Source organism: Erigeron canadensis, chromosome 2, assembly GCF_010389155.1.
Source record: "Erigeron canadensis isolate Cc75 chromosome 2, C_canadensis_v1, whole genome shotgun sequence".
Lineage (NCBI taxonomy): Eukaryota > Viridiplantae > Streptophyta > Magnoliopsida > Asterales > Asteraceae > Erigeron > Erigeron canadensis.
Window position 1 is genome coordinate 20478030 of NC_057762.1, and position 20492 is coordinate 20498521.

The 20492-nt window shown below is 37.1% G+C and overlaps 1 protein-coding gene across 1 annotated transcript; it reads right to left on the reverse strand.

Moving 5' to 3' along the window:
• Window positions 1–7642: 7642 nt before the first annotated feature.
• On the reverse strand, window positions 7643–8551 carry LOC122587842 (uncharacterized mitochondrial protein AtMg00810-like). The gene has a single exon (XM_043760007.1). It carries the CDS (start codon window positions 8549–8551, stop codon window positions 7643–7645), a length of 909 nt encoding a protein of 302 aa, XP_043615942.1.
• Window positions 8552–20492: the final 11941 nt, after the last annotated feature.

Below are 20492 nucleotides of genomic sequence, written 5' to 3' on the forward strand. Positions count from 1 at the left end.
TAACTTCCTCATTTAAAACAATTTTCTTTGGAAGCTTATGATGCCGTTTTTGGGTACACAAGTCCTTGAGGTATTTAGCATAAGCCGGAACTTGCTTAATTATATCAATAAGAGGTATATTGATTTTCACTTGTTTAAAAATTTCCCACATTTCTTCCTCATGGGGACCTCTTTTCTTAAGTGTAGGCCTAAGTTTTGGATCAATCAAAGCCAAAGGAAAAGGAATGGTATTACCCTCCATATCCTTTCCTTGTTTTCCAGAAAATTTTTCACTAGACCTATTGTTTTCTACCACTTTAAAAGACACTTTTTTACTTGGTTTAGGCAAAACAAATTCTGGTTCATGCTCACTATCTTGGTCATCATCAACATCCTCCACCACACCATCAACAAGTGATGATGGAGGTTCAACTTTATTATCATAAATCCTACCACTACGAAGGGTACTTACATTGTTTATCTCCACATTCTTGACATTTTTCGGACCGCCACTTTGATGTTGTGGATTGATCTTCGTGTCACTTGGTAGCTTTCCCGGATTCTTCCTTAATTCCGACACATCCTCTGCTAATTGACCCACTTGCTTTTGCAAAGATTCAACCGTTTTATCCCGAATCTCATTCTTCCTATCCATCTCTTTCAAGTACTCCATAATTTCCCCGGTTGACACCTCATTGCTTCCCGATGCTCCACCTTGGTTATTACCTTGTTGAAAGTTTCTTGGGTAACCTCGATTGAATCCTTGATTTTGGCCACCTTGGTAATTCCCTTGGTTGTAGTTTCGGCCTTGGAATGGTTGAAATGGTGCTCCTCCGGTTTGGTTATTTCCTTGAAAGTTTGGGTTGAGTTGATTTGAAGAATTTCCATACCGAAGGTTTGGATGGTTTCTCATTCCCGGATGATAACTATTGGAATTCATGTCAAATGATCTCTTTTCTCCATACACTTGATTAACTTCTTCAACTTGTTCCGAGATCAATGGACATTGCAAAGTCGTATGTCCAAGTTCATCACAACTTTCACAAATTGGATATTCTTGAGAAACATGAGCAACACCTTGACTTTCAACTTTCCCCAACTTAGCAAACTTCCGTTCCAAAGCTTCAAGTCGATCTTTGGTGGCTTGATCACTTGTAGATGATGATGAAGCTATTGGATGCCTTGCTCTCCTATTTGATTGAGCTTGTCTCTTTGAATTCACACTCATCTTCTCCAAGAATTCCCAATCAACATCTTCGGGATTTGTCAAGAAAGTACCATTGCTAATAGAATTCACATCTCTTTTCTCTTCCGGTAATAAACCGTCATAGAAAGCCGTGATCAACTCCCATTTAGCAATCCCATGGTGTGGACAAGTTCTCAACAACTCATTAAACCTCTTGAATGACTCATGAAATGTTTCACCCGATTGTTGTTGAAAGGTTCTAATGGAGGTTCTTGCATCACTAGTCTTTTGCATTGTATAATACTCATCCAAGAATTGTTGTTGCATTTCAGCCCATGTGAAGATACTACCCGATGGCAAAGCTAAGAACCATTGCTTCGCTTTATCCTTTAAAGTGAACTGAAACAAGACTAGTTTAACCTCATCCGGTGAGAATCCTTGACCTCCAATGGTACCACAAATAGCCTCAAACTCTGACAAATGCAAATAAGGCTCCTCCGTTGCTTTTCCATAGAAACTCGGTAATATACTCAAACATTGAGGTCTTACTTCAAAAGCTCTACCCCTCAACACCGGTGGTACTATAGGTGAAGCATTAACGGCTATGGTGGGTCGGAAATGACTATCAACTCCTTGTGGTGGAGGTTGATAGTTCATGTTTGGAGCAGCTCGGTTACGTGGTGGGTAAATTGGGTGGTTTCCATGACGGTTGTGGTTTGGTGGTCCTTGAGGAAATCTTTGGTTAAATAGAGGTTGGTTAAATTGCGGGTATTGGCGGTTTGGTGGTTGAACATAATCCTCCCCATCATTCCATTCATACCCATCCGAATGGTCATCAAACCTCCCATCATCCCAATTAGCAACTCTATCATACACATCCTCCGTATACCGTGATCTATCTCCAACATAGGTTGGTGTTCCAAATCGGTGAGGAGTTGTAAAACCACTCCTCTCGGATCGGGGTGGTTGTTGATATTGGTCTTGATGTTGGTAGTTTGGTTCAAAGTTGGGTTCATGTTGAATTCCAGCGGGTTGGGTCTTTGGTGGAATGTTTCTTTGTGAATTACCGGGGTCACTCATAGTTGCACGGTGAAGTACTCGGTTTCTCCTAGCTGTTTTCTCAATTTCCGGATCAAACAACAATGGTGACTTCTTCTTTGAATACCTCGTATGCATATACAAACAACCTGTAGCCTACACACAATGAACACACCTAGCGTAAAACTGAAATACAAGAATAAAAAGGAAATAAACAAACTAACAACTAAAACTAGACTACTTCTTTTTAGATTTTTCTGAAAATTTTAACAAATTAAAAACAAACTTTAACACTTTGCACACCGATTCCCCGGCAGCGGCGCCAAAATTTGATCGTTGTCGTTGGACCGATCAAAAATATAAACTAAATACCACTAATCAGTGAGGGTAAGTCGAATATCGTTCCACAGGGAATCACGGGAAAGTGTTAAACAAGTTTACAAAGTTAATTAATCTAGGCATAAACTTAAAATCGATTGATTGATTGATTTAGTTAAAACTAAAAATGATTATGAACTTAACACAATAATTCAATTAAACAAGATAGATCATTCTCATGCTCCCAATTATGTTTTCAAATATGTAATCTAACTTATACTCATTGGAAATCACATAGACATGATTCGTTATAATATTTGGATTGAATGAATTCAAGAATTAAATTGATCGGTTGTGATGATTCACGTAATGAAAACCGGGGAATTGACACAACTAGACTTCTAATTCATTGAAGTAAAACTACAAGTTCATGAGAGATTCTTTCAATAATCCATGATAAACAATAATTTGAAATCAAAAGATAGATGAATTTCATTCAAAGTCATAAACAAGTAATCATTCAAACAATCCAAACAACATTAGATGTAAAAGACTAATGAGAATTAAACATCTAATCCAATATGAGTATGAGAAAGATTGAACATAAATGGCTTACATAATTGTTCACATGAGAATGATCAAAAGAAAACCTAGCCTATCATCTTCATCATTGAATCTTCAATTTGAATTGTCATCTTCATGAATTGGTGATTTGATGATGATTTTGGGGTCTTCTCTATGTTAGGAACTGATATTGTGAGTGAAAATTATTAATTGTAACTTCCCAAGTCGTCAATTGAATGGTATATAACTCAAAGTTAATTAAAACCATAAAAATCGGGTTTCTGATCTGCAACTAGCGTAACCTACTACCCCCCTGGGCGTAAGTTACGCCCCTTGGATTTTCAACTGGCGTAACCTACTGCCAAGTCTGGCGTAAGTTACGCCCTTTGTAATTTTAGAATCCCAGATTTTTGCTTCTTGGTTCCTTGACTCGTTTCTTGATTCAATTAGCTCCATTTCATCACATAGTGCCTGAAACACTTAACAAACATAAAGGTACCCCTAATCGTCTATTAAGCTTCACAAAACAACTTGATTTTACATCTTAAAATCATGCATTCTAGGCGTTTATCACACATGGACTTAAACGGACCTAGAATGACATGGGCCTAAGCCTTGACTTGACCTTGAACTCGACCTGGTCAAAGGTCGAGCTCGACCTAGTCAATGGTCAAGCTTGAGTTGGTCAACAGTCAAGGTTGACTTTATTTAAACATGATTAATATTCGACTTTACATAAACGAAAGATTCAAACTACTTTTCACGAATGCTGTTGTCACTAGGAAATGCACCAACAAACTACTTTTCAAACTACATAAGCATTGAATTTCATTAAAAAACAATTCTACCTTTCGGCTTCTTAGTAATAGGGTCGACTTCATTCGGTTTAATCAACAGTAGACCCTTCTGAGGACGAAAATTCTTAAAATAACCAGTACTTACTTCATATTTCATCAGATGAACAAAATGATCAGCATGTGGACTTTTACCGTAATTGAAGAAAAGAGCCTTTGCAACATCAACAAAATCCCTTTTTGGTAGAGTACTCAATGCTATTTTACTTGATCTGAAATACATTACCCCAGAAGTTATTTTCACAGCAAACGCATATATTTCATTATCCCAAAAGAAACTCAATATACATCCACCAGTGTTCGGTAAAGAAGAATCTTTAAAGTTGCTTATATAAAGAATCTTAGAAACTTTCTTAATCTTCTTTTCACAACATTCTTCTTCTCCATCAGAAATTCCTTCACGAAAAACTTTCTTTCGTGCTTTTCTACTTAGAGAATCCTCAGTTGTCTTTATCGATTTAGATTTTTGATAGACAACTTCAACAACATCAGCATCAGCATCTTCAGTACCAACGATCTCATCATTAGAAATGATTTGATCTAAGTCCACTTCCTTATCAACAGGAAGGTCTTCAGATACACTTTCACTTCCTATTGCATTAGAAGTCTCAACCTCATCATCAAGAATAACAACATGAGATTTTCCAGAGCTCCTTTTGCTTCTAGATGCATCAGACTCCCCCTGAGTGGTAGCAACACCTTGAGCATGAGATGTCGACCACTTTGGCATCTTACCACCTCTAGATTCATTAGGATCATCATCTTTATCATTCGGCCGTACATTACCAGAAGAATTCCCAACCTTACAAGCATCAGAAGGGATCACTACTCTCCCCCTAGATGCCAAAGTCGCGAGTCGATCTTCAAAATACTTTACCCAGCTCGAAACCTTATCAAGTGTATCCCAATGACTGTTTATCGACTGTTGATGAGCAACAAGTGTGTCATTTAATGTACCCAGCAACGTCTTCGCATCTTTAACTCTATCATCCATAGAATTCTCAATATTATCAGCTTTATGAAGAAGTTGTGCCCAATTCTTATCAGAAGCCGCCAACTGTGTACTCAGATCTGTAATAGTCGAGGACAATCCATTAGCAAGAGTTTGCACATCGCCAATTGTCTTGTCATGACGAGCCTGCTGTTTCTCCATTGCATCAGCAAGATTACGAATTTGACCATCAGAATGTTCTTTCAAAGCAGCATTGGCGGATTCACTATCAGCCAGTTGCTTAAGGACCACTCCATAATCATGTTCGAGCTAAACAAGACGATCGTTTTCAGATGACAAAACAGCAACAAGGTGAGCTTGATCTTTAATAACCTTATTCTGATCAACAACTTTCTTCATCAGAGTATCCATCAAGTTCTCCAAGCGAAGAATCCGCTGAGAATCATCCATCTCAGACACATGAGGGATAGAAGAAGTTTGCGGAGGCGAAGAATCTGTACCTATCTCGGTAAATGGCACAGAAGTAACAACAGTAGATTCCACAACATCAGTAGAAATAACTGCAGGAGTAAAAATAGGAGTAGAAACAACAGTAGCAGGAATCTCAGAAGACATAACACCCATAGAAGTCACAGAAGCACAAGAAACAACCGGTGTACCAATAACAACCGCACCAGGTTTACGAAATACACCTTGTTTCCGACGTTTTCAAGGAACCAACTTTGCTTTTGCTTTCCCTTTCTCAGAAGTCTTCTCAGCCAAAGCAAGTTCATCTGATCCTGGTTCATAATTTTCATCTTCTTCTTCAGAATCCTTGCGCTTGCGCTTTCCTACTGGCGACACTGAATCACTTCTCCCATATACATACTCCGAAGGCGTGTCATCATCAGTTAAAAGAGAAGTAGAAACTGAATATGGAACTATACCAGGATGACCATCAGACGGTCCAAGACTAGTAGAAGGTCCAACAGAAGAATCAAGGCCAGGAGTAGAAAAATCAAGCCCAAAAAAAAACTGTACCAGAACCCCAATCAAAAGATTCATCCAAGCTAGTACTGTCAGCAAAGAAATCACCATCCGGTATAGATAAGTGTGACATATCAGGTAGAGGTCCATCATCCTCAAGAACATGATCAAGAAAAGCATCTACAGGATCAGAAGGTCTATGCACTGGATGGTCTCGATGAACAACATGTACCTCGGGAACAACAACCGCCGGATCAGGTAATGGAATCTGAGGATCAACAATAGCAGGATCTCGTATTTGACCCTCAGGAGCAACAAAATCATCATCCTCCCAGCCATCATTAACAGGCGCAACATAATGCTCATCCTCCAAATGACCAAACAACGGCACCCGTAGTTCTTCATCAGGTCTACCAGTATCATGAGAAGTCATGGTATGGAAGATACGTGTCCCAACAACATTAACCTTCAACAATTTGCCGACAGGCACCAAACCAGGCAACCGATCATTAATGATAGCGGTGATAAATCTCGGATACATCAAAAATCGACTATCAAGAGCTGTAGAAATATTAGACCGAAGAGTTTCCAACAAAAACTTAGCAAAACTGAATGGTTTATTGTAAGTGAGAGCTATCATCATGGAGAACTCTCATCCATTCAAAGAATCAAAACCGCTCTTCTTCTGTCCAAAACAAGAAACAATAATGTGAACGAAAAACCTCCGTTGTTCAAAGAAACCAGGTTTTTTGATACCCTTGTTCTTAGGAAACGAAAAGAGATATCCCATTCTATCTGCAGCACCATTTTGCAAAGTCAAAGGAAATTCAATCCTTTCATCAAACTGAGCCGCATCTCCAAGCTGTAGTGATGTACACATCCCTTGCATAGTACACGTTAGCTCTCTTCCATGTACAAGCGCCCGAATGTAAGCCTGATTACCATCTCGAGCTGGATGATATGTAACACTAGTCCAGAAATCATTAACATGACGTTCACAAATAACTGGATTCATAGAAATCAAATGACGTATGCGAGAACGTTGTAAGAACTGCATCAACGGATGATATGCTTCAGCAGTCTGGTCTTCCATAAAAGGATCGTACACACAATTATGAAGAGTCGCAAATCGTAGTGCTACTACAAAACAAACACAAGACAAACGAAAATGCACCAAGACGAAAATATAAGAAACACAATTCAACTTATTCTTTAAAAAACTCATAGCTTTCACAAAAGAATAAAAGAACATCAAATATACAAACAATGACTATCACAGTCCAGTTATATACTTGATTAATAAAAGAATAAAAATCCGAATTTTTATTTTAGAATAAACCGACCCATGATCGTAAGTCAAAACCTTAAATTATTTAAGTCTACAAATCTCGAACTTGATTGACCCAATTCAAACCAAAACTCAAATGAGTATTCAAGTTCAAAATTAGTACAAGTCTAGATCCAAACTTAAATAAAATTACAAGTTCCTTACTAAAACAAAACCTAAAATTGTTCAAATTTACAAGTCGCTAACTTGATTGACATAACTTGAACCAAAACCCAAATGAGTTTTCAAGTTCAAAATTAATACAAGTCGAGACCTAAACTTGACCAATTTTACAAGTTTTGTATAGATCATAAAAAAAACTTTTCATATTAATCACCAACGTTTCAAAGTCACTAGCATTTTTATTTTTTTTAAATATATGACTGAAAGTAAATGACATAAAAGTAAAGAACAGAAAACAAAGACACATACTATGCATGTTTCTTATGCAAGATCCGTTACTCGGGATTCCTCATTCCGTTCGCTTGAAGCAAAAAGTCAAAACGTGACCTGTCAAATGCCTTAGTGAAAAGATCAGCATAGTTGTAATCAGAATGAACTTTAACCATATGAATCAAACATTTTTCAGCACAATCACGAATAAAATGGTGTCTGATTTCAATATGTTTAGTCTTACTATGCTTAACCGGGTTATTAGTGATGGAGATTGTGGATTCATTATCAACCATAATAGGAGTGTTAGTGAAATTCAAACCGTAGTCCCGCAACTGCTGTTGAATCCAGAGAACTTGAGAACAACAATTGCCAGCAGCAACATATTCAGCTTCACACGTCGAATTAGCAACAGACGTTTGCTTCTTGCACTGCCAGGATACGATCCTTCCTCCTAAAAATTGATAACCTCCAGAAGTAGACTTTCTTGTCAGATTACAGCCTCCATAGTCAGCATCAGAATAAGCTACAAAATCCAAATCACCCTCCGAAGGATACCAAATTCCCAGTTTTGGTCTTCCTTTGAGGTAACGAAAGATTCGCTTCACCGCTGATAGGTGTGATGCTCGTGGATCAGCCTGAAATCGAGAACAAATACAAACAGCAAACATAATGTCAGGGCGAGAAGCTGTTAGATACATAAGAGAACCTATCATCGCTCTATGAAGAGTGGGATCCACAGGCTCATCACTATCTACAACAGCTCCAAGTTGATGATTGACCGGTATAGGAGTAGCAATTGATTTTGCATCAGTCATCTTGAACCTTTCTAAGATATCATTCACATACTTGGTCTGATGGATAAAAATGCCATCCTTTTTCTGATCAACTTGCAACCCCAAGAAGAAACTTAATTTCCCCATTGCACTCATCTCAAACTCACTTTTCATTACCCTTTCAAAATCTTTGCACATGCTTACATCAGATGAACCAAAAATGATATCATCGACATATACTTGAACTAACAGAAAATCCTTATTCTTCCACTTAACGAATAATGTGCTATCAATCTGCCCTTTTTCAAAACCATTCTCCAGAAGATGTTTTGACAACCTTTCATACCAAGTGCTTGATGCAATCTATACAAAGCCTAATCTAATCGATAAGCCCTATCCGGATATTCTGGATCAGCAAACCCTGGCGGTGGATCTACATACACTTGTTCTTGGACTTCACCATAAAGAAAAGCACTCTTTACGTCAAGTTGAAAAACCTTGAAGCCCTTATTCGATGCAAAAGCTAAAAACAAACGAATAGCTTCCAACCTAGCAACCAGTGCAAATACTTCATCATAATCAATCCCTGGTAATTGTGCACAACCTTTCACAACTAACCTTGTTTTATTTCTTACTACAACACCTCGGTCATCTCTTTTACACTTAAAAACCCATTTAGTACCTATCGGATATTCACCGTTAGGCAAATCAACTAAATGCCACACACTAACTTCTCAAATTGAGATAACTCCTTTTGCATAGCTTCCACCCACGAATTGTCTTTCAAAGCCATCTGAACATTTTTCGACTCGACTTGTGAAATGAAACAGCTATACAAACATTCATTAAAATCTCCCTTATCCTTAACCTCAGCATACAAACTAGTTTGTCTTGTCAGACTTGATCGAGTTTGCATCCCATCATCCAAACTACCAATTACATTGGAGATTGGATGATCCTTATGCACGTGATAATTCCCATAAACCTCAAACAGAACCTCACCTTCAAATTCATCTTCATTCTCCATAGTTTCAAATGAAGGAGATCCAACATCATCAGAAGGTGCAGAAGTCCCACTCGAAGACGAACCATCATGTATCGGTGGAGGAGATCCAAATTCAGAGGTGTCAGATACAGAACTCGGTATGCTTGATCTTGGTGTAACTCCATCATCTTCATTCTGCAAAATACAATCTGGATCAATTCCTGTAGTACCTGCATCCACAGACATAGAACCAGTAAACGGGGTAAAAACTGCATCATAATCAAATAATGCCTCGTGTCCTTCATGACCTTCAGATTTATAACTTGAAACAACAATGTCAAAAACCCATTGAACCTCACGAACTCTTTTGTTCCAAGCTCGCTTTATTGGTGAACTAGACTTATAACCAAGATAATAACCTTCGTCAACTTTCTCACCAAACTTAGGTTGATTTCCTGTTTTCAACACTGTAAATGGGACGCCGAACGGTTCAAACCCTGTTAAATTTGGTTTACGGTTATTCAAGAGTTCATAACTAGTCTTGTTAAAACGCTTAACCGTCAAAACCCGATTTAAGACATGACACGCAGTATTCACAGCCTCCCCCCAAAATATAGCAGGAAGTTTCGAATCTGCCAGCATCGTCCTTGCTACCTCTATCAGTGTCCTATTCTTCCTTTCAGCAACTCCATTTTGTTGCGGTGTGTAGGGTGCACTAAACTGATGTTGAATTCCCTTACTCAGGCAATAAACTTCCATAGCATGATTCTTAAATTCCGTACCATTATCACTCCTTATCCACTTGATTCTTGTATGATACACATTCTCAGCTTCAGTGAAAAAGTTGATCAAAACACCTACCGTCTCACTTGTCAAAGCTAAGAAAAATACCCAAGAGTATCGAGAATAATCATCTGTCACAACCAAGCAGTAATGTTTACCACCAACACTTTTCACATGGATAGGACCAAAGAGATCCATATGCAGAAGTTCAAACGGAGATTCAATTGAATTTATTGTCTTCAATTTATGAGGCTTCTTATGTTGCTTCCCTTTCAAACAAGAAACACGTTTATCCTCAGACACAAAATTCTTCAATGGCACACCTTGCACTAAACCATTTCTCGTTATATAGTTCATTTTTCTATAATGCAAGTGAGCCATCCTATGATGCCAAAGAACTGAATCGGACTCAGAAGCTTTAGATAACAAACATGTAGCATCCATATCGGGATCGTCAACACTCATATCCATGATGTAAGTGTCTTTTACCCGTGGTGCTCGCATAACTATCCAATCTTCAGGTATCACAAATCCCAGTTTGAGTACCACAGCTTCAGTCACATTAAAATGTACTGCATTTCCTTTATCACAAATTTGAGAGACGCTCATTAAGTTGTGATTGAGTTGCTCAACAAAATTCACCTTTTCTAACGTAATCTTGCCATTAGAAACATTTCCTATCCCAGTAATGCTTCCACCATTTTCTCCGGAAAATTTCACATGACCACCCTGAACTGTTACAAATTTACACAGTAACCCCCTTTCCCCTGTCATGTGCCGAGAACAGCCACTATCTACATACCACTTACTGATAGCCCTCCTTAACTGTTCCTGCACAATCAAACAAAAGATCACTTCTTATTGGGGACCCAAGCCACTATCGTCTTGGGTCTTCCATCCTCCATTACAATAATCTCCCTCAGTTCCCCATCATATTGACTCGGAACAAAAGATCTTGTAAAAGAATGCGTATTGGATCCTGAAGGCCTCCAAACCGAAGGATTTACCGGCCTTCGTAATGGTGGACCGGTATCTATACGCAATTCAGGGACATAATTAGTAGAAGTTCTTAAGTCACTAAGTTGACTTCTAATTTGATGAGGCAAAGGGGCACTTGTCACATAGTGATGTACGGGAGGTTGATTCTGAACCATTGTTGGAGGACGAACTTGTTGAGAAGTTCTCCCCCTTAACGGTGTTATAGGTCTGTTTGTGCTAGTTCCAACTGACACATTACCTTTAGTATAAGCTTGCGGTTGATTTTTTACAGTGACTCCATGATTCAAATTTTTACCCAAACCATTAGTTAACCCATCAATTTCTTTTTGGATTCAACTTTTGCAGAGTGTGAAACAGTCACAGATTGGTCTAGTGGGTCACTACTTTTCTTGTAAGGACAAATACTTGCAACATGTCCTTTCTCACGACACTTAAAAGAAATCATTTGTTCAACTGGTTTCTTTTAAATACTCTTTGGCTCATCAGTTAAACCAGACGATCAAGAGTTCGATGTCTAAAGATTTTCAATGTGTGCAACTTTGTTACTACTTTCATCAAAATGTACCTTTCTAGGTAACTTTGACGGTGGAGTTAAGTACAAAACATCATTTTCTTCAACACACCATACCTTATCAATTTTGTCAGGATTAAAACTATCCAAACTGAATTCTTTTTCTGTAAACACTTGAGACTTTCCTTTTAAAGTAAAAACTGTTATCATTTTAGGTTTTTCTAAATTTGAAAACGAACTCTTCACAGTTTCATGAATCTCACTTGGGATTGAGTGAGATTTAACCAGCTTATCATCTTCAATTGACTTATCACTTGTCGGATTTGTCTCACCCAGAACCACTGTCGTTGACTCATCAGACTTAACTTCCTCAGAAGTCGGAACCTCAGGAAGTTCAGTAGTTCTAACTATCTTAGAAAAATCATCAGGCTTAATTGGATTCAACTCTATTTCATCAGTTTTGAGAAAAGAATAATTATTATTAAAAGGAGGTTCTACTTCACCATAACCCAACCCATTCTTCCCTTTTTTGTTAGGTAATGGTTCAAAAGCATCTATCCTCTTTTGTTTCAAATGAAGATCATCTATCTTAAGTTTTAAAGCAGTAATTTGAGCATTTGCCTCAACTAATTCCTTTTGAGTTGTGCTCAATTCTTTAACTTTGTTTTCAAAAGTTGTTGTAGCCAGATCGATGATTTGACCTTGCTCACAAACTTTAGCTTTCAAAACAGTACGATCTTTTTCATCCTCTCTCATTTTCGACTTTAAATCTTTAATTCTTTCTCGAAAGATAGAGTTTTCTTCTTGTAAATTATGAATAGCTTGCATTCCCAAAGCATATTCATCATTGAGTCTAGTCAAGCCCTCATTTCTTTTAGACAAATTAACATACATGGCACAGATATCAGCAATAAAGTTAAAGTTGAAAAGTACCTTTTTGTCTTCTGGAGCATAAACTCGAGCCATATAACCAATGGCTTCTTCAATTTTTAATCCTTCGACAATATTGGGCTTAAAGACTTCTCCTCCACCATTCTTTTCACTAGTACTTTCAATAACTTTATTCTCAGAAGAAAATTCTGATTCCGTCGACTTAGGTGCCTCTTCTTCAGCTGATGTCACATGATCAACAATTTCAGCCATAAAAGCATTGGCTGAGTTTCCCGATTCATCTACGAAAGTACTCCAATCAAATTTCTCAGCCTTTTCTTGCGCAACCAAAGCTTTAGATCCAGTAGAGGACCCATAATTTTGATTTCCAACAATTTGATTTGGTTTCGAGAAACTAGTGGTTGCCTCTTGTTTCGATCGGTGACACTCTCTAGCAAAGTGACCGAATCCATTGCAGTTATAGCACTTAACCTTAGTTTTATCATACTTTACTTTTCCATTCGTCAAGTCTCTTCCAGTACGCCCCATAAATCTTCTAGCTCTACGAGCAACCATAGCCAATTGCCATTTGAGATCCATTTCTTCAAGATCATCAGGATCCAATTGCTCATACTCTAGATCATCAGATTTCCAGAAACCAATGCCTCGTAGGATGTCATGAAAGCAGCCAATAAACTAACATGACTTTCAGCGGATTTGACACTTAGAGGCATAGACTTTAGAGTCCTTTGAGAACTTCCAACTAAATCTGATGAACCTTGATTTTTCTCCGTCGAAGCAGCGACAAAGCAATAACTATTCTCATCTCCCAACATCTCAGTTTGCTCAACAGAATTTGAAAAGAAAGCACTTGCTCTTGACCCAGATGGTTCAACCGTATTTGGCTTCTTAGCTCGATAAATCTTCAGATTTTGTATGACATCAGTTTGAGTTTCACGTTTCTTAATATTCAACTCACACCCCCTCAAATGCGCTATCACTATATCAAGAGTCATCTGAGCATATGTAGGATCAAGTTTGATCAATACCGAATAAAAATCCCACTGAGATGGTAAGGCATCTAGGAATTTCTCATTCTTTTCAGCGTTCGTTAGAGTCACTGTATGATTTCTCATCTCCGTCATGAGATGGTAATACCTATTCACCACTCATCAAGTGTCTCATTCTTCATCGCATTGAAAACTAAGTGTTGAGCTTTCAGAATTCTTGTTTTCCCTTTTTCACTACGTCATCTCCTTCATACCTATTAGCCAAGGCATCCCAAAGTTCCTTTGACGTAGAGTATGATTCCTGCTCAAAAGTGTGCATAATATCCTCTGGCAGACACATAGTAATACAACCATATGCCTTGTGTGCGGCCTCGAACATCCTTTTGTCATCATCCGAAAGAGCAGTCCATTTAGCCTTTTCTTTAACATCTGCAAAACTTACAGTTGCTTGATTGAAGCCATCCTTAATGCAAATCAGCATTCGAACATCCGTCCATCTTAAATAGTTCTCAAATTTAGTTTTCCAAGATGGATATTCCTCAATCCTTAGAAGTTTCGGAGGAGATGTGGATTTACTCACAACATGTTCCATCTCCATCAAATGACTCAACAACTTTTGATCCATATTAGAGATTAATGAACCTAAAATTGCTCAAGTTTTCAGATCCAAAGATTGAATTACAGAAATTGAACCAAAGCTTCAAGAAAGTTTTCAAGTTCAAAGATCAAACAATTTCAAACCAAAATTTAAGCAGGATTTCAAGTTCAGAAAATCGTATGCAAGAACCAAAGATTATCCAAGCTTACAAGTTCAAAAACTTGATTAACAGAAACCAAACTTAAACTCAAGAGAGTCACAAGTTCAATATTCAGACAAGTCTCAAACCTAAACTTAAATAAAGTTTCAAGTTCTTTGAAAAATAAATGAGTAAGATAAAAGAATCCAAACTTGATCACGATTACAAGTCCAAAACTTGTTCAACCGAAATCAAACTTAAACTCAAGAGAGTTATATGTTCAATAATTAGCCAAGTTCAGACCTAAAGGTGAGCAAGATAGAAAATTCTCGAAAAGTCATCTTCTCAAAACCAGAGTAACAAGTTTATATAGGCTCACCCCTTAAGAACTCCGAAAAACAGAAGATAGAATCGACTAAGAATAGGTCAAGGTTGAGCTCGGGCTAGAACGAGGTCGAGCTAGGAAGGTCGAGGTCGAGCTAGGAAGGTCGAGGTCGAGCTAGGAGGTAGGTCGAGGTGAGGGTCGAGCTTAGGAAGAGGTCGAGCTCGACCTGGTCGAGCTTAGCTTGCTTGGTCGAGCTTGGCTTGATCTGGACGAGCTTGACAGGAGCCTATGATGCTTGATTGTTCCGAATACTTAATTGTGATTGAAACCTTAATCCCAAACCAATAAAATACCTCCAGTGGCTCTGATACCACTTGAAAGTCCCTTTTCCACCAGATCACACGAGATTAAGTATCTAATGTATAAGTGCGGAAAATCTTATACACTAACAATCAACACAATATATGAACACGAACACGAATATGAATAAACTGGAACCGTATATTACTTCGGTAAATGCAATTACAAGTATATACCAAGTTCCTAAACACGAGAATATGAAAGAAACAAAAGCTAGAAGATTAACCTTAAACATAAGGTTTAATCTCTATTTATACTAATACACATGGACTTAAACGGACCTAGAATGACATGGGCCTAAGCCTTGACTTGACCTTGACCTCAACCTGGTCAAAGGTCGAGCTCAACCTAGTCAATGGTCGAGCTTGACTTGGTCAACAGTCAAGGTTGACTTTATTTAACACATGATTAATATTCGACTTTACATAAACGAAAGATTCAAACTACTTTTCGCGAATGCTGTTGTCACTAGGAAATGCACCAACAAGCGACGTTAGTATGTCTCGAATGCATCTATCATTCCTATCGTAAATGCTATACGGGGTTCTTAGGTTATAGTCTAGGCTTTTCCACCTAATTCTCTACAACCATGGCTCTGATACCATTCTGTAACACCCCACCGTTGGCGGAAACATGAGGTGTCACGAAAAGTACAACACGACATGGAATTACATAGATACTGCTAAATAAAATAGAATATAATAAATATATTCCCAAAAACATGAGTTCAAAATCATAACAGTGCTAATATAGCTTATTATAACCAAGTCCATAGAGAAATAATCCAAGGCATGTAGCCTTAAAGTCTGACAATAAATAAAGGAGCGCTAATCTCTGAAGTCCAAGCCTAGCATAGCAGTCTTTCCCCCTGATTAGTTTGAGTACTTGAAAAGTATACTAAAATGTGTCAACACAAAGGTTGGTGAGTTTGTAGGTTTTAGTCAAAAAGTCTAATCATAAAATAAGTCTTTTGTCGATTCTTTTAGGTCAAACAAATATTTGTTCAATATAAAATTAGCAGAGTTACGCCATATCAAGTCACCAGTTTCAAGTCTCAAGTCCCAAAGTCTCAATGTCACAAGTCTCAAAGTCACGAGACCCAAAGTCTCAAAGTCCGGCCTTACCGTACCTGACTTAGTCCAAGTCTCAAGTCTCAAGTCCCAGTCTCAAACTCACACAATAAGCACGACCAAAGCACAACATACAAACACATAATCACACACATACAAACAAGATCAGGGCACGACAAATAGCACAAGTAACTCTATACGCACAGGCTCAATATTGAACATAAACAGAAATCGACAAAACTGTTTAAAAAGCACAAGTATACTTTCCACCCCAAAAACTTGTAAAAAGAGGGCTACGAAACTCACCTGAAAGTAGCACAAGTATAAGTACCCTAACTCAACGAACAAGAACAGGAACAGTCAGTACACCTAAAACACGCTCAATATCTGTCCAACAGTCCTACATTGTCCACAAGTCATCCAGTAAGTACCTACTTAATTGCACAAGTCCATGTCCTATACTAGTGTCTTAGGAAATGCCGTTATACCTCGTCAAATGTCATAATATATATTATAGTCCCATTGTCCTTGAAAATTGTCCAAATGTTACAATTGGATTAATAAAGTCACATTTTATTGTTTATATCCCGTCAAGTCTTCATATGGAACGTCGTAATAAAATATGTTAAGTCCGAAAAGTCGTATTGTTTATATAATCCTTATAAGATCCTTTTTAAAGTAAATGACTTCATTTAACTTAAGTCTTGTATATATATATATACATATGTAAGTCATTTTAAATTAATCCTCATATATATATATATACGTCCACATTAACTTTGGTATTAAGACAATTTGGTTTTAATTAATAACATGGCTTGAAATGACTACACCAAAATCTGATTTTGACCAAGAAAACCCCAATTTTGACTTTGACCAAAAGACCCTAATTTTGACTTTTGACTAAAAAACCCTAACTTTGACCAAGTAAGAAACCTTAAACAATTTTGACCACAAAAGGTCCAATTATAACCCAAACCCTAATTTTGACCAAAGGACCAAAATAACATACAATAATTCTGCCCTTTGACCGTCGTTGACCAGTGTTGACTGACAGTTGACCGGCTCAAACCCAAAGACAAATTTAGATCCAAACACAATTACCAATTCAAACCACTTTTACAACCCGGATCTAAGCTAGATTTAATCGAAAACCAACAAAACAACTCGAAAATTACATGTTATTCACGGATTTAATAAATGTCGAATTTATATATATATTTTCAGGCCTCAAAGGACAAGAACGTGAGTCAATAACACATCCCAACCTCAAATCTTACCAAGAAGATGGATTTCGGACCATAGATTTTGGATTTCAAGAAGATTTCGGTTCAATGTTTTCGAATCTAAGGGATTTCGAATCTTACTTTTCGAAGTTAAGAGATTGCGGTTCATATAAACACATTAACATAACCAAAACCGAAAAGTTTATATATTTTTGTCAAGGATATCGGATCTATAAATATATATCAATATATATATTCAAAAATATATAAAATGGTATAACATTTTCGGATTTGAAAAGGGATTTCGGTTTTTTAGAGAAAGGAGAAGGTATATAACCGTTTTACATATATATTCTTGTAAATATTTCGGGTTCTTACATATATATTTTCATATAATCCGAATATATATATATAAGTACAAGAAAACGGATTTTTGATGAAGAACAACGATAACTTACCAAGATCTAAAAGAAAAGTAAAGAAAATGATGAAAAGTAGTGGTGGTTCGTGGTGGTTGGAGGTGGCGGCCGGATTTTAGAGAGGAAAAAGAGAGAAAGGGGCGGCCATAGAGAGAAAGAGATAGGATGGAGAAAGGGTTTGTGAGAAATGAGGGAGAGGTGGGAAGATTTGAGGGTTTTGTTAGGTTATAAGTTCCCTAGTCTCACCCTTTGACTTTCTATTAAAAAGGTTTGACCTGACAATTTAAGAAAACCCGAGACCCGTTAAAATATTTCGTCGACATATTTAAATGTAACTTTTCAATAGCTTTCTAACGGATATAAACATGTCTATAGTTATTTTCTAAATCTTTAATTGATTGAATTTAAAGTATTTTACTTAATTTGGCATTTCCACAAGACAACTAGCATTCCTCATGTTTTCGAGTCCACGCACAATTTTTCTAAATTCTAAATGCTCATAAAGTCCGAATAAAATATAAGTCCACTTATTTCATCAATAAAGTCTTAAAGTTTAATGACGTGCAGAACGAACTAAAATGACCGGAAAAGTACTTTGGAAAATACGTTCAAATGACGGTTGTCACAGCTCCAGTTCCTTGTTAGCAGCAGCAGCTCTTCTTGTGCTCATCCCTGAAAAAAACATAATTAAGGAACAAATGTATATATATATTTGACAAACATCTATATATACTTACCCCCACTACGCCTACGACCCCATTGAGGATAGCACCCCCAATTCGGAGGGTCATTGCCACCATCTCCGCCCTGAACGGCAGCCATTTTAACCTACATAAGTTATACATAAGTTATAAATCAATAAACATAATTATCAACGTTGAAAAAGACCCAAATGAAATTAACATATTTTGGACACAAAACTCTTTGTATAATGAATTTATATTTATTATACGTAAAATGAGCACATTTTTTCAACTTATTTTTATAAGCTTCTTTTTTAACAATAATACTTGGAATCATATTAACCTAATAACAACTATATTAACAATTATAATCATACTAACAAGTGTTTTCTAACATAATACTAACAATCATATTAACAATAACCATAAAATTTCTATCATATAATTTCTAACTATGATAACATAACATTTTTAACACTAACTACAATCATAATAACTTTTCTAACATAATGTACTAACAATCATGTTATGAATAATCATAAACTACCAATACTTTCTAAAAATCATATAATTTCTAACAATCATATCATTTCTAACGATAATAACATTACCTTTTTAACACTAATTTCTAACAATCATAACAAAATGGCTTTTCTAACATAATACTAACAGTCATATTAACAATAATCATAAACAACCAATAAATTATAACAATCAAATCCTACAAATTTCTTACAATCAAAATAACACACGTATAATTTCTAACTATAATTTAACATTTCTATAACAATAACCTATATTAAAAATTAAAACAACAAATAAAAGTGTAAATGAGTGTTAGTAAACATACAAAAAAAAAGTCGGAAAAGTGGTCGCTGGAAAAGTGGGGTGGCCGGATTTGGAACCGGGTTGCCAGGAAAACAGTCGCCGCTAAACTTCTTCTGAAAAGTGGGGTGGGGTGGCCGGAAATTTTGCCTGAAAAGTTGCCGGAAAATTAAGCGGGTGGCCGGATTTTCGTCACCTAAAAGAGGATGGGGTGGCCGGATTCTTCATAGAGAGGGTGAGGGGATTGATGGCCAGAATATGGACACAAAATGGTAAAACAGCCGGATGTAGGGTTTTTTTGTTAGAGAGGGATGGCTGGATTATTTGTAAAAATAAATATGTGTGAGTGAATCGTCTGGTGCGGCTGCGTTATAAAAAATTAGGTTTTAGTATTAGCGGCGATGTCGCCGCTAATGCTAGGGGGGCCCAAGCGCGAACGGCCACTAGTCTCTGCAGCACGTCCAATGGGGGCCCATAGTATTAGCGGAGACGTCGCCGCTAATACTCCCTGGTGGGGGTACACTTTTTTGCCTGGTGGTGTTACGCGCCTCGTAAGATATACTAGCTTTCCTATCCGGACTGAAAATCCAAAAATAAAAATAAGAATAAGAGATGATAGGTGGGATAGATAGGAAAGCATCACTACACGTTTTCTCACTATCCCGATGAATGACCTGATTCCTCTGCTATCAAAATGACCATCACTAAACTAACAGGTAGCTTTCAAGTAAAGCTTAAACCTATAAGGGTATCTCCAATAGGGGTGTCTTTGGATGCCTTTAGGTTCCTTAGAATATTCTTTGTCGTTGAAGCTTGTCTAAAATTAAAGATTTTTTGAAAGATGCCCTTACTTAAGGTCATGCCCTTACTTGTCCTTATCATATTTTTGTTTTTAGTTGGAGGTAAAAATACATGTAAAGATATGTAAGAATGTTTGTATAATTGGAGATAAAATTATAGGATTTGAAGGATTTATAAAGATGTATAAGAATTTATAATGATATGATGTGGCGGCTCAAGAACGCCTAAGGACGTCCTTAGCATTGGAGATAGCCTAAAAATATTAAAGCCTAGTAATAGGCTGATCAATACCAATCCAACGATTTATTTGTTGCGTCATTTTAGTAAAGAATGAGTAACTCGAGTACAAATGGGCAATAGATTCGACATTTTGACTACATAACAAGTAAGATATGTGATATATATTCCAACTCAATAATCGAACCAAAATTACTCGAAAATTTAACAAAAATAATATAAACGACGAACCTTTGAGATACAATCACACCGCTCAAGATTCGAAGAGCAACATTGATACTAATTAACGATAAAGCTA

Bases quoted from the DNA above. Each gene is read 5' to 3' on its own strand.
- LOC122587842 (XM_043760007.1), bottom strand. From the start codon at position 8,551: ATGTGCAAAGATTTTGAAAGGGTAATGAAAAGTGAGTTTGAGATGAGT.